Source organism: Ornithodoros turicata, chromosome 8, assembly GCF_037126465.1.
Source record: "Ornithodoros turicata isolate Travis chromosome 8, ASM3712646v1, whole genome shotgun sequence".
In the NCBI taxonomy this organism is placed as follows: domain Eukaryota; kingdom Metazoa; phylum Arthropoda; class Arachnida; order Ixodida; family Argasidae; genus Ornithodoros; species Ornithodoros turicata.
The window spans coordinates 26,686,319-26,701,098 of NC_088208.1; the positions used below are offsets into that span (position 1 = coordinate 26,686,319).

General features: G+C 47.6%; 3 protein-coding genes across 3 annotated transcripts in view; 2 read left to right on the forward strand and 1 right to left on the reverse strand.

Moving 5' to 3' along the window:
• LOC135366792 (histone demethylase UTY-like) overlaps positions 1-3,694 on the forward strand; it is a 101,643-nt gene extending 97,949 nt beyond the window's left edge. The window contains exons 24-27 of the mRNA XM_064599708.1: positions 359-665; positions 747-873; positions 1,369-1,536; positions 2,280-3,694. Coding sequence (XP_064455778.1) covers positions 359-665; positions 747-873; positions 1,369-1,536; positions 2,280-2,309 — 632 coding nt within the window. The 3' untranslated portion in view covers positions 2,310-3,694. The remainder of the gene's footprint in view (positions 1-358; positions 666-746; positions 874-1,368; positions 1,537-2,279) is intronic.
• A 953-nt stretch (positions 3,695-4,647) lies between these two features.
• LOC135366793 (uncharacterized) lies at positions 4,648-14,224 on the reverse strand. Its single transcript, XM_064599709.1, has 11 exons — positions 14,085-14,224; positions 13,761-13,838; positions 12,881-13,198; positions 12,542-12,782; positions 11,841-12,209; positions 11,591-11,707; positions 9,369-9,488; positions 9,066-9,310; positions 7,354-7,618; positions 6,657-6,917; positions 4,648-5,083 (listed from the first exon to the last, which is right to left on the reverse strand). Exons 1-11 carry the CDS (start codon positions 14,132-14,134, stop codon positions 4,766-4,768), a joined length of 2,382 nt encoding a protein of 793 aa, XP_064455779.1. The 5' UTR covers positions 14,135-14,224; the 3' UTR covers positions 4,648-4,765.
• Positions 6,551-14,780, forward strand: part of LOC135366795 (phosrestin-2-like) — a 257,439-nt gene continuing 249,209 nt past the window's right edge. Inside the window, exon 1 of the mRNA XM_064599712.1 lies at positions 6,551-6,854. The gene's annotated coding sequence lies outside the window, so the exon portion shown is untranslated. The remainder of the gene's footprint in view (positions 6,855-14,780) is intronic.

A 14,780-nucleotide genomic window follows, 5' to 3' on the forward strand; every position in this document is an offset into this window, starting at 1 on the left:
CGTGCAGTGCTCTAGCCCCAACATGTCGACACTTGTCAAATTCAGCCACCATTATGGCACTGGAGAATGCTAAGTACTGCACATTCAGCCACTTGGCATCTCATGTTCATCTGACATGTGAGAAATGCTTCTTTTTACTTGTCCACCCAAAGACCTGCTTTATCCACTCAATATTCCCAGATTTTACCCTATTTTACAGCCCCTGTAATAAATGCACTTCTTTGCCCACCCGGTTTTCAAAGAATACGACAAAACGCGAGGGTCTAAAAGTAAAAATAATTGACGGAGCTCACAGCCCCAACACGATAAGTCTGATTCTTTGATAAGTCTGATAAGCCGTGGCAATACACACTTTCAGGATCTTGGTGGCCACTGATGGACGACCTCATGCGCGAGAAGATACCCGTCTACCGCTTCCTGCAACGGCCCGGAGATTTGGTCTGGGTGAATGCCGGGACCGTGCACTGGGTACAGGCAGTGGGCTGGTGCAACAACATAGCCTGGAACGTCGGACCCCTGTGTGCCAGCCAGTTCAGGCTAGGAGTGGAGCGCTATGAATGGAACAAATTGGAGGCCTTCAAGTCAATTGTGCCGATGGTGCATCTCACTTGGAACCTGGCAAGGAACCTGAAAGTGTCCGACCCTTCACTCTTTGAACTCGTCAAGTGAGTGTCTCTTGAGAGCAGTTCTCTTTGTTCTCTGTGGACTGCACGCTACGGGCGGCTACAGATTGCTGTTGTCGACAGGTCCTGCCTGATGAGGTCGCTGAGGCACTGCCAGGTTATCATAGAGTATGCGAAGAGTATTGGCAAAGAGATAAGGTGGCACGGGCGAGGCAAAAATGAGATTGCTCACTACTGTTCCAACTGTGAGGTATGTTCACTGTTTACTGCTCTTGAGACTGTGCTGTGCATACATAGAGCCTGAAGTTTTCGGGAAATATTTTTTTCTAAATTCGGCGGGTAAAAATCAGGTAAATAAATATGTGCACTTAATTAGTGCGAATTCGGGTGAAAAAACTTCCAGTACGCTAAATTCGAGGAGAAATCGAGCTCAGTTACTCAAACTAAGTGTAGTGGTTTGGTACAAACAGTGATGGAACTGGATTTGCTGCCAAATAAGTAAGTTTGTGCATTCCTACAGAGATCCCAATGAGGGCAATTTGCCGGGTAAAAATCGGGTTTCACCCTAAAGAGGCAACCTTCAATTCGGGGTGCAAATTCGAGGAAGAATCGGGTAAAACCCTAAAACTTCAGGCTCTATGCATACATGGCAATTACCCCGTTTGCACACGTTGCTTCTTGCACTCCTGTTGTTCGCCGAAACAGCAGCAAAAATTGACCCGTTTTTCTTGTTCGATGGTTACAGGTGGAAGTGTTCGACATCCTGTTTGTAAAAGAGGTTGACAAAAAGCACGTTGTACATTGCCTGGATTGCAGCCGAAGAATGTCTCCAAAGTGGGAAGGGTTTGTTCTACTTGAGGAATACAGTATGGAGGACCTCATGGATGTCTATGACAACTTCATACTACATCCTGTGAGTAACACTGTGAAAGATTCATATTCAGTCAGTCGTTTGGATGGAGCAGGGATGTGGCATTTAGGTTTTGAAGGAGCAAAACGCTGCATTGACTAAAGTTTTTCATGAAAGCAGCTATGGCAACATTGAGTTTTAATGTATTTTCTCTGTGGCATAGGGTGAACATCTGACATTGTGAAACTCGAGTTTACAAACATGACTCAGTAGATTTCTGCGGCTTGGCTTGGCTTGGATGTTTATTCATAATACTTCTGGCATTGGGTATGCTGTAGAAAGAGGGGCGGTACATAGCCAAAACAAAACACGCAATCTCAACTCTAAATCAAATCATACCACATGCAGGGACCATCTTCAGTTTGTCAAGAACACATCACTAACAACAATGGTAATTGATGGGAGATTGATGTTCTGAGGCTGGAACACATAGGAAGGACAAATACATACAAAGCCTCAAGTGCCTAAGAAATTAATGTTGAAAGAAGGGAGTCACTGAGGCTGGCTAACCTTTCCAGTGACTTCCTTCTTTCATACTTAACAATTACTTTGTCAAAAAAAGAGAACAAAGAAGACATTAAACTTAAGTGTAGGGTGATGTAGCTCCTTGAAAGGCACAAGTTTTGCGTCGTTCAAAATGTTGTTCAAAATTTGTGTGGTTCGAAATGAAGGCAGTGAATATGAAGCCCATAGTCGAGGGAAGCAGGCACTGACCGCCACAATGTATCTTCGTCTTCCCTTTTCAGGCCATGTCCGCTGCCCCAAGTTCGTCGTGACAGTGAAGTTTGTTGTAGAAGAGCTGGTGTAGGACAATCCCAAATGGCTCAGCTTCCGCGTGTGCTGGACTTCAGAAACGCGTGAATGACTGTCTCAGGTTCATCAGCTCAACACACATACGTACAATCACGAGCATTCATCTGTCCTCTGCGTCACGTGTAATATACTGTTGATCAGACGGCAGCCTCCCTGTGGCAAGCTCGACGGGCTGCTTGCATCGCCCGTGTGATTCCAGAAGTGCGGGACTGGTCCTGGTGTAAAGTAAAAGTGTGTGTGTGGCTTCAGTGTTCGGTAGTGCAACCTAATCACACCTTTCCGTCGTGTACATTTTTGAGAAAGGGTGTCCACCCTGCCGTGAGGTAAGGGTGCGTTTGTGGAGCTGAGCCCGTCATGTTCTTGTAAAGCTTTCGAGAGAGAAGTCAGTTTGTCTGCACGAGCGGTTACTGTATATTGTTGGCAAGATGTATCTGACGTATTGTATGCTGCTACAGTGGTAGTAAGAGATTTAATTACGCACGGAGCGGAAAATTTGACGTGTTCAAGGTGTAGTTTGACGGCTTGGTATGCATTAGGGAGCTAGTGCAGTCATGCTATCTGAAGTTTAGTCAGCACAAGCGCTCATTTTCTTCCACATAGGATCACGTGCATACATTGACAAAGTATGTTGACGCTCACTATCAAGTCAGGATATCATGGCTGTAATATAGATCTTTAATGCATATGAGGTCAGATGAGGCAATGAAAATGACTTTTGAAAGGCCCAGGTGGTAGGCAGGTGAATATGGACCCGTGGGAATGCCGTTGAGCTAATACAAGATCTTCATTGTTGCCATTTTTCATCGGTGACTGCATCAATGCATTATGCCCTTACTTCGAGACAAAAAATCCCGTTACCTATTCATCATACATTTCGTTTAGTGTTGCCATAACACTTCTGCACCCAGTACCACTGCCATTTTTACTGTGGAAACTGCCACTGCCTTTATCTCATAGCAAATACATACACAAAATACATTTGTAATATACAGAGTTTATATATGAAGGCTTTTTCCAACGCTTTCAGTACATCCAGCTGGCCTTCAGGTAATTTTACGTTGCTCGTGGAAAACACAATGCCAAGTGTTTGTCATGTGCATGTTTTCTAGTTTTTTACCAAGCTGTCCGAAGCACACTGCCCCCCTTCAAACATTGCCATGCAGTATAAATAGTGTTCAGAAAAGGACTTACTCACAGGCACGTTCAATGATCTCACCACCAGGGCAAATTCTTGTATATTTATGATTTTGTCTATAGTTTCATTATTTGCTCTGGCATCCCCACCTGTATTTATGTAATGTGTCCGCATTAGAAGACATTTTGTCAATTAAAATGAAACGTGCTGAGAGTTCTGTTTGGTAAAAGTAGTTTTTGAATTCTTGCATGTATAGCAGAGGTTTAGGTGTGGCGTTAGAGACATGCAGTAGCGAAGCCTCATGTTTGTGCTAGAGTCATTAAATAAGCTACGCTTCAGAGTATCGACACTGAGCTGCCATGTTGTTTCGGATGACCTCCAGCCCCACCTCTATTTTGGCAGTAGAAATAGATGGTGAAATTCAGCAGTGGAAGAAGACAACACTTCGAAGAGCGCTAAATGGATGGCGCTGGAGGTCATCCGAAACAACATGGCGGCTCAGTGTCGATACTCTGTCGATACAGCGTAGCTTATTTAGCGACTCTAGTTTGTGCAAGAGGCAAGCGTGTGCAGGCAGTCATTTGCGGCCTCTGCCGGGCTTGTGGAACATTTCTTTATGCCCTTCCTGATCAAGACCTCTACTTGTCCCACAGCTGTATGCAACAAAGCCAGCAGGAAATGGCAAGGCAGGTAGGCAATGTAGCAACCTAGACAACAATCACAATGCAAAGGAAACCAAATGAATGGGCCTGATGCGACTATAGGTAGAGCCTGAAGTTTTAGGGTTTAACCTGATTCTTCCCCGAATTTGCACCCCGAATTGAAGGTTGCCTCTTTAGGAGAGCATACGTTTACTTACCAGATTTTTACTCCCCGAATTCAGAAAAAAATATTTCCCAAAAACTTCAGGCTCTAACTATAGTGCATACGCATGATCACAAATGGGCTGCATTTGCATTCAATTAGAGCTACAATCAAAACCTTTTCTCAAAATCTCTCAGAACCACCCCACTTCACCGGGGCGCAAAGGAGACTGAACGAGTGCTGATATAAGTGTCCAGTACAAATTACTGAAATGAATTAATATGCCATTATTAATGAGGATAGAGTGTCTTTAAACATGGTCTGCAAAACAGGTGCTTGTTGTAAACATTTAACAGCATATGGAGACAAACAAGAAAAATTATATTTCTTTTTGTTATTGTACATTTCCCTGTTACACATTTCGGCAATATTGCACACACAACTTGAAGAATAGCTCGTCGACGTGTTATTGCTCTTCGCTCAACCGAGCGCGCACACGCCTCGACGCGCTAGCCAGCTATTAGAGGTGCAACCGAACAGCCAATAGAAGTCGACAGAGTTCCCAATGGCTGTGTGACAAGCGTTCTGTGCGGATATGGGGAACTCCACACTCTTACAGAAAACACTGCAAGCCACACGATAAAATAATCTTCTGTCCTCTCGCCAGCGAATCTCCTCCTGCATCGCTGTATGTTCTCTCATGCGTTCTTCCTTGGGTGGTCGAGCGTCTGGTGTTAGAGTGGCTATCCGTAACCCTTGACTGAGGTAAAGTAGCAGCTTGCGTTGTGGGTCGTTGGCCTGTAACGCACAGTAACATTGTGAAGAGTGACTCCTGACCACAATAGCTAGATGAAACTGAATCGCCCCAAAAACATTAGTTCATACATTGGATATCCCTCTTTTCCCTGCCTCACTACGCGCTCAACAAATAAATCCCCTCCCCCCCCATACAGAGGGTCTGGATCCGCCCCTGTCCTCACCCCACCGAAACATGGAAAATATTCGATTCCGACCAGAATTTTTGTGAAAGACAACCCAACGCCGTCCCGAAAACAGCAAACACCATTCATGAAAAAAGAAGTAAGCTCTCGCACCTGAAAATATGGCAACATATCCACTTTTCATACGATATATGCAACAACGTGCAAAACATGCATTTATATGCACCATAGAACCCTTCTGATCGGTCCCAAACCAAGACCAATCGTCCAGATACGAAACCACATCGGGAAAAAAAGAAAAGAGAAAAAAAAACATGCATCTGCATGGAAATCCGCGCACTACACACTAGCTAAACTTAACTAAATTGATCAGCACAAAAACACGTGCGCGCACCGCGGTCTAAAAAATAACAAAAGCACTGTGCGTCATTGGCGAATGAAAACTGCAGAATTTTGTGCGAAGTCGCATGTTCCAACCGCCTGTATTGTTTCATGGCGGCCAGTAAATTAATCAGGCGCAATTAGCTAAAGTTTAATTTTCGTGGTGTGTGTGGCATTTTCTTCTTCCTGACACCGCGAAACCCGAGTGTGTACAGCTCCGGTTTAACCTTAATAACAACACTGGCGAAAATTCGGTCTCATTTCCCAGCGCGATAAGTCACACTTCGGGCACTGCGGGACTGTTAAGTGACCAAAATCATTGCGTTAAACTAACAGAATAATTTCGTTCACTTAATATTTCCTCATGGCCCCAAGGCTTGCTGTAATAGCGCTCGGGAACGAGACCACATTTTTTCCAGTGTTAAGGTTGACGTTGACCAGAGCTGTGACACGAAGCCAGTGCACAAACACGCCATTCGAGAGCTCCCAAGCGTATAGAACTACTACTACATTCCTTATCAGCCGAGAAGCGACCTTGAGGTGAGCTTGAAGGTCACTTCTCAGCAGATAACGTCACTTCGTACATTTCGTGTGGGAGTTTTAGGAAACCGTACCCAAGCAGCAAAATATACTGAAAGTCGAGTGCAATAGGGGTGGACGGGTAGGTGGAAGGCCTTGAACAGACTCCTAAAACTAAAGAACATTGATAAGACACATACCGCCCACCCCTATCGCACTCGACTTTCAGTACATTGTGCTGCTTGGGTAAGCGCACTCCGACTCCATATCGCTGTCAATCAGATATCTGCAACGTGCTGTCAGCCACCCCCAGAGGAATCAGGCAATTGGCTTATCATGTCTTCGGACACGTTATCGTGAAACTTCTGCGTTGTCCCAAAAACTCCGTTATCTTCGTCCGTTAACCGCGAATCCAAGTTAACTCAGGTTCGAAGTAGAACGTAGAACTGTAGCTACATGAGCTGCTTCGCAGAGCTCCGAGGGCAGCACCCTAGTGTTCAACAATTTTGTTTGTCCGAAGATAGACGTACCGTTATTCCAGCTTGTTTCACTAAGCAGTCGGTGATATTAGAGAACTGGCTTAGCGACGAAGGCCTAGCCTTGAAGCCTAACACGTGGGATACCAGGCTGGTCGCTATGATGAGCCCGAGCCCCGCAGCTTGAATGATATTATTGTAGCTCGTCGAGAACAGAGGAGGGACCAACGCTCCCGGAGACACCTGTGCCTGGTAAGTGGAGGCGCTGAAGTCCATTCTAGTGTACGCCATATCTTCACTGTATCCTTCCGTCGGCTGAAACGTGGAAAGGCCGTTAAGGTGACAGGTAAAAAGCCCCGGGAATGCCTCCCTGGAGGGGTGCATAGCGCATTTTTGATACGGCGCCCATTCGCGAATAAGCTATGCGAGTAGGTCAACTGTCTACGCAACTCTACAGTTTCCCTATCTCCCCTATTGCCCGTGGAGCGACCTCATTGGTCCCTCTCCCAAGTCAGCTGCCTTGTGAGTGGACAGACGCTTGGCCACGTGGTTTCTCCAAACTTTACCATATCCCCAGAGCAGAGACAAGTGCGTTCTAGGGGAAAGTGGCGTCACAAGGGAGGTGCGGTTCACACCGGGTGACGCTCTGCACCAGTACCGCCGCTTCTTCGCGCCGTAGCGGGAAAAACGCATCGACTGATAAAGCTGATAGTGAAGCTGATCAATGACGTAGGAGCTCAGGCTCACTCACATGCTTTTTCCTGATGAAGGTCTGCAGCATGTCTCTGTTTCGATAGTATCGGAAGCGGTGGAAGCCGGGTAAGTCTGCGTACTTCGTGTCGTTCCGGAGCACAGTGAAAGACAAGGATATCCTTTCGATGGCTTGGTTAATATATGCTCTTTCGTCCTTGTCTAATCTTGGTGAAGCACCGTACTCCATGGCCTTGCGAAAATTAATTCGCATGGAACGAAATAACGCACGGAGGGACTGCTCTTTCGTCCACGGTTGCACGGACCTGAAAATAACGGTTCAACACTGTAGGCTGTCGTACAGGGAAACATACGCAACAGTGTGGTAGTTATCGACAACGGACAAAATGGACATTTCTAGGCGAACGTCCTGAAATGATCCTTTAGCTGCAATGTCGAGTAGGTGATTCAGACGAAGACATCCCTAGTTTTGCGCAGGGATCGGAACCGGTATTTTTTTTTCGGTCCGGTTCGGGTTCAGGCATATCGGTTCGGGTTTAGCTCCGCTGAACCCAAATTATTATCTTGAACGGGTTCAAGTATATCGGTTCGGGTTCGGCTCAAGGAGAACCCCCCCCCCCCGCACACACACAATCGGTCAGCGGTCGGGACATTTAAGGGATTGGAACAGTTACTTTTTTCGGTTCCGGTTTAACCGGTTCATGGGCAGCAATTTTGCTACATGAAAGCGGGCTTCCGCTCACCGTACACGGTTGTAAGAGGTGTGAGATAGCCGGTTAAGGTGAGTCAAAAAAGATCGGTCAGTAGTACGATTATTTCACCTCTGAACCGATTCACGAACCGGTAACCGTAAGAATTTTTTTTCGGTTCAGGACAAGCAAAAAAATTGCTCGGTTCGGGTAAACAACGGTTTTTCCGGTTTTGGGTTCGGGTTCAGTTCCGGTTCCGATCCCTGGTTTTGCGTCCTCGTGCATGACGCTGAGGACAAAGGTACTGCAGCATCCCAAGGAGCGACGTCAGTGATCCTTCTCCTAAATAAAGGAATAACGGTCGAATTGAAGGGCGTACGTCTTGAAGCCAGGCCTACGAGAGACCCCCATGAGAGGAAATCGAGTGCATGATATTGGCACACACAAGAGACGAGGGCGCACAAAGTCACACTAACTAACAACGAACGCTGGACAGCAGTGAGTGCTAGGTCTGTGTTGCCCCCGCAGTCTCTTGTGTGTGGTAATGTTTTGCTCTCGATTTCCTCACGCTTTGTGCCAATGAACAGTTCTTTAAAATGGCAGCCCTGTGGGTGAACATGCGCTTCGTCGCGCAGTTTCTCACCACTACCTCCTCTCATGCGTAGAGACACACTGTCGTATGCAAAGGCGTGATTGCGCAAAGGGAATTGGAGAGGGAAGGAAAGCGGAGGGTGAGCAATCCTCTAGACGTTCTGAAGTTCCGGAAGCGTTCTTATGCTCCATTCGGGCATTTCACGCACCATGTGAACAGACGACTTCAGATAGCATAGCATCTCGCTTTCAACGGTGGGGCGTATCAGGAGAAAGTCTCCCCTGTCTGCCCATAATCCACGAAGTGTCCAGGTCAGCGAAGACTAAGCGCGCAAGGCTCTACCTTCTCTTTCCAGTGGCAGTAAGCATGCACCGAGGATACAACGCGTGCGCCTGGGATTTCTCAAGTCGCGTTTTCTCCCTCCTATGCACTATCTAGTTGACTATTTTAACCAGACTACGTCGGACTTACATCCAGACAAGAGCGTTCCAAGGACTCAGGAACGCCGAATGTCTCATGTCCTCGAGACAGGTCCGCACTGGGTCATTCTGGTACACGTCTTGCTTTGACATTTCCGTTTGAATCAGGCTGGTGGTTGCGCACAGCACAGTGTATAGAGCAAGAGCGGTCGCACGGCCACTCGACAGGCGTGCTACGTTTCGAATCACGATAGTTGAGTTATTTATTAGAAGATAAGGGTCCCACGTTGCCCAGTCCTGAAACACACAACGCGTTCAACGGCGTTACCGCATTCAGTCTCAAAATAGGGAGTACCTCAATATCACTTGCGTTTCCGTTAGGAAGACCGTCGGATGTTCCGAGGTGTCGTTCCGACGAATCATTTCGGAAGGGCAGGCTTTCTATGCCATAGTCGTGGACCCACTCAATTAGACTCTGAAAGTTCCAAGAAATTATGTCCTCAGAGCATCAGATGTGGTCACTGTGCATAAGAATGAGAACGTCACCATGACACCAGTGATGAAAGGTTCTATCACTGTACCATGCAGCATACGTCAGTGACACATTGAAATCATCATGGCGGCAAGACACCAATTGTGTCCCCTATTGCATTTCTTTCTGGCTTACTCGATTACCGCACGCCGCAAAGCTAGCGGTGGCGCTACTCATCGGCCCGGTTATTGCTTCCTTAATTTCTGCAATGCTTCGTACTTCAGGTCACTTTAGTATTTTTATACAAGCGGTGGATGTTCCACGGGAGATTCTTCTCTCTAAAGCTGATTATCATGATCATTCTATGCGTTTCCACAGGAGAAGTTGCTGTCGTCTGCTGCGCTTCTGCGCGTTCAAAATTCAAATTTCCACTGTCCAATCATGATGTAGATCTCTCGCGCCGATGAGTAGCGCCTCTAGCAGATCCCGCAGACGGGCTCCTCATAGGGGTTGCCGACAATGACATGGTCGTTATAATCTAGTAGGTCGTGGGTCTTCCGACAGAGTCCAGAACTACTTAGAACTTAAGCGTGCAGCGGGGATATATTCAAAGACGAAAAGAAGACAAGTCGAAAGCGCCATCACTAAGCCTCATGCAAGGCGCCTTCGAAGTTCAAACCCCCATTAAAGGAGCAATGCAATTACACATTTATTGCTCGAAACCCCGATTCATTGGTCCAGTGTACCAGGAGCCACCATGCAACACATTTCCGCTGGACGGTGTCTAGTCACTGCGCAAATTACGAAAACTCCTTCAAAAACCATCCATGGGCTGTGCGACGTGACCTTGGAGACCCGGCACCATCATCTGGCCTGACTTAATCAGGCCAGTGTGACGTAGCATCCAGCGTAACAACGGCCGCGATGGTCTCATTTCCCACTGAAAATTCGTCTGCACAGGGCAAGATTCGCTGGACAAGGCGCGGCGCGACTTGCGGCATGCTGCGTACGTCTCGCTGAGACGTTAACATCGCTGACTGACTCACGTGCTTTTTGCAGGAGTTGAGGGAGTCTCTTTGGAGGGTGAACAGACAAAAGACCTCGCCCGCGCTCTAGAAGTCAGCTACTATTACCGTTATTGTGCAAGAGCGCATGTTGTATGCTGCACAGTCCGCTGTAGCTAGCGGAGCTTCACTTCACAGCATAGTTGGAGAAATATGTTTCTCTGTTATCGTACCATCTCAGCAGAAACAAGCGCGAAACAGTCTCGCCCCTCCGTTGCCCAGGTATTTCTCTACACCCCCTTTTTGCAACCCCCCTGAAATACGAGGGGTGTTCAAGTAAAACCGGGACTTTCTGTGGGACCGGGACTTTCGGGAGCGTACAAATGACTCGCGCTTTCTTTTTAGTCATTTTCACACGCGACAGGCCTCCGCGTTCACCACGTGGTGGTCCAAGGATTGTGAAAAACAGAAGACACGTGCTGGTCAAGATGGCCGACAACGAGGTGAGCGCGCACATCGAACAGCGAATTGTCATGAAGTTTCTCGTGAACGAAGGCGTAAAGTCACCTGAAATTCACAGAAGACTTCAGGCTCAGTATGGCCACGATACACTTAGCCGCAGCAAAGCGTTGAGTGGTGCATGTAGATAGGTGCCCCTGATGAAGCAAAATTGCTGTGTACACCCACCAGCAGTTCTGCGCTAAGGTCCGATTGCATACACGATTGAAGAAATTTGACGAAACAGGCATCTCCCTGTTTGTAAACAAATGACGTCATATAGCGTTCGACAGCGCCACCAATTTTGTAGAGTTGAACTACGTTCAAAGCAAGAGGCGAACAAGGCCGCGCAGAAAGCCACGATCTTGAGGGGATTACGATGGTCCATGAAAACTCGACGCGGCATTCGGTCCTACTTTTCTTTCAATGGGAAACATCCGAACAAGTGGTCATTCGTGGAACCCAGCCGTACTCTTCCGATTTGTTTGGGTTTCACTCTGTCTCCCAACGTCATGATGACGTTTCACGGCTAAAGATCTATTTAGCGCTAGTATAATGAAACATACAGCACTCGACTAGGGGTATCAAAGGATAGCAACGTACCTCACGAATGCGGGCACCGACAACTTGCAGGAATACATGCAGGAATGCGGGATGGCTTCCGAGAAATTGGGAGGTCTTCATCACCAAGGTACTGCTTGCTCCAGTTACGTTGAGTACCTAGTAGTCAACAAGAAAAGATATTCCACAATACACCCCGTATCTATTAGCAGTCGTGTTTCGCATGGGAACGAGGGGATCAAAGGGAACAATTTAGTGCCAGGCAAAATGGTCTTTCGCTCCTATGGTTTACCTCGGAGTCCTCGTACGTGTCAAATGCCAGAGCATCGACCAGGTCACTGTGATGCACGGGTGTCCCCATGGCTGCCGTCGCCATCGTGATGATGGAACCACTTTCTAGGGCTGACTTCAGGACAGTGGCTAGTGGCGCGCTGTGGCCGATGGTGATGTTTGGAAGGTGTTCTATAGACACAGATATTGCTGGCACAGCGCTGCGAGTGACGGCGAGTTTCAGTAGTTCGTACAATATGGCGGTTGTATTTAGGCTTCTCAGAGTATCCGTTGAAATGCCCAGATAAACTATGAAGTCCCTGAAGTCTTCGCGTACTGGATTCGGGTTCATAAGGGTTCCATAGCAGGCGTGGTAGTAGTCTACTAGTTTCTGAAGAATAAGCACAGAAACGAGAAATACGTTAGAACCGTACCGCCACGCCCACCGTAGTGGCGTATCTAGAGCTACCTGCGCCCATGGCAACATGGTTAATATGATGTCCTTGGAGATGCGTTTTCGTGCGGTCCGCACTAGGTTTCACACTACAACCTCCCTAATGGCGGGTGCTTTAGATCATTTATGAATGTGCCAGGTTGAGTGCCCGACCTGGCACATTCACACCCGACCACATAATGGCGCCCCTATTCACCTGGCGCCCATGGCACCTGTCCACACCTGCCACACCCTAGATACGCCACTGCCACCGTACCCAGTTACTTTACCTGAATCCTTTCAGGGAACACATGTCGTGGCGTTCCTAGTAGCATGCGGTTCATGGCCTGGTACACGGATTTTTCTTGCATGCGTCGTAGTGTGCTAGTCGCACGGCCGCACACGTACTCGTAGAAGTTGTCGCACGGAGGGACGCTCAGGTTGCCGATTGTGTCAAGGTACTCCCTCAAGTCGTCGCATTCCGGGCTGACGCAGCTGGTGGTCTCAGTGCTCCACGCTGCTGTCGAGTACCTGGAACGGACAGTAAGAAATCCAATGACTGCTTCAGCTATCCGTGCCTCTAGGCTAGGCTGTCTGGGCCAATCCTGTAAGCCATACCCTGTACATACCATGCGTGTAGAGCAAGACCAGAAACCATAACAGCCAGGTACAAGATGAATAAATTGCAGAACGTGGACCAATCAGAAGGCACAACCGCTGCGTTGGTCGTGTGGGTCGTGCTGGTTCTATCGTAAATTTGTTTCTGCGATGTAGTGGCCGCCAGTGAACTATACATTCTGTGAAACAGAGGTGACGCCGGTGACATCGGTGACGTCGGTGACATCGGTGATATCTGTGTCTTCGCCTTACGATCTTCCGGCCCCGAATAAGTCTTTGAGGATGAGGAAGAACAACGAGAAATTCCTCGAGGCCTTGCCGTTGCAGGGCTAAATTAGGATACAGAGCTGATGAGCTGCCACAGAAAAGCACGAGCAAGAATTTGCGTCTGCCGCGTTTTCTTGGCATGTGTACGTGTCATGGTTGAAACAATGATTCACTGAACTGCTGGATGCCTTTCCGCAGCCGGCTTCGCAAACAAAGTAGCTCGAACAATGCCGTGGTACTGACTACTGTGGTACTGTGGAACGGCCGTTGGATCATGGCCGTGGCTAGACGGCATTTCTATTCTCCACTTCGAATGTTGTTCTCAAGCGCGTACCTGTATGCAAGTTCGGGTGTGGAAGCTATCCTGCAGGGACTATACTGTGCTGCAGGTTCTTTTCATAAATGGCTGCTCATCATATCCGCGAATTCCAATCTTCCAGGGCCTCAGACGTAAGGTGATATGCTGGCTTACGTTCAGGTGCAAACATTTTATAACATGTAATGCGGCCTATGTGAATCACCATGCGGTGATTGCTAAGATCGACGAGGAAGCAGAACGAAAGATGACGAGGCGAATAGACATATGAATGCAAATAAATAGATGTCGTTCGTGACAGTGCTTACATTTCCGGAGCAGTCACGTATTCTTCGTTGCTGGAAACCGTAGTGTCTTTCGCAGTTACGGCGTTTGTCGTCGACGATCTGAAGGGTACGGACAAAAGCCTTACCGAGAGAAACTAGCCAAACTAGCGCCCACAGCGTAAAGATTTGCCCGTACGTTGCAACATGGTCGACGCCTACGGATAGGCGTTGGGAACACCTGATAGCTATGGGACCTACGCATACGCAGGACTGAAAACCTTTGCCTTACTCCACACGCTCATAGTGTTGGTACATGGTCTGTGCTTGCTCTAGTGACAGCACTACAATGTGCTGGCGATTACCTACATGGTTGCATTAGAAAGTGACTCGAAAGAACCTTCCTTGGGATGCGACATCGTCTGTGGCGCCGTGCAAGTGCTACAGGAACGCGTGTTACGCGAACCAAATATCACACACGCGCTGGATCATATATCGACGCGCGAGCTAACGGTATGGTCACGTGACATCCAATGCTTTCAATGCTTAGTAGACCTGATTCTAGAGCGAATTATATAACGGCCATTATGTCGCTCCGTTCAAAGAAAAGCTTATTGTCTTTCAAAGTCTGCTTCTATAGGACTGTATTGCGGAATATACCACTAGTGTATGTCAAAAAGGCCTTCATGCACTCTCGTATCCAGAGCATTACGCGAAATACCGAGCTATGTGTTTCGTCGCAAGTTAAGCGACTCACGAAAGGCATTAGAACGAACGCGACTAGCCAGTGCTATGTTCCATCAATGACATACTCATTACACAATAGTGATACTGTGGTAATGGTACCAAAATGTGAAAGTATGTTACGATTATACACAGACTGACTACTATATGGTCTAGTACAAAATGCTTTAAAATTTCATTGGACAACATCTTGTGTACCTTACTAAAAACCTTTTTTTAATTGCGTGTTAGCGCCGCGAAGCAACTGTGGCTATGAGCGGCGTACGGACGTGCACAGGTGGAGAGAGGACAGCAGGAAGGAGTGGGGGATCCGGACTCCCA

Excerpts from the sequence above, each read along its gene's own strand:
- LOC135366793 (XM_064599709.1), bottom strand. The coding sequence starts at position 14,134 with ATGTCGCATCCCAAGGAAGGTTCTTTCGAGTCACTTTCTAATGCAACC. Across the intron at positions 13,199-13,760 it reads TACGTGACTGCTCCGGAAAT|CCCTGCAACGGCAAGGCCTC; the intron begins GTAAGCACTGTC and ends ATCCTAATTTAG. Across the intron at positions 6,918-7,353 it reads CCTTCATCAGGAAAAAGCAT|CCGACGGAAGGATACAGTGA; the intron begins GTGAGTGAGCCT and ends TCCACGTTTCAG.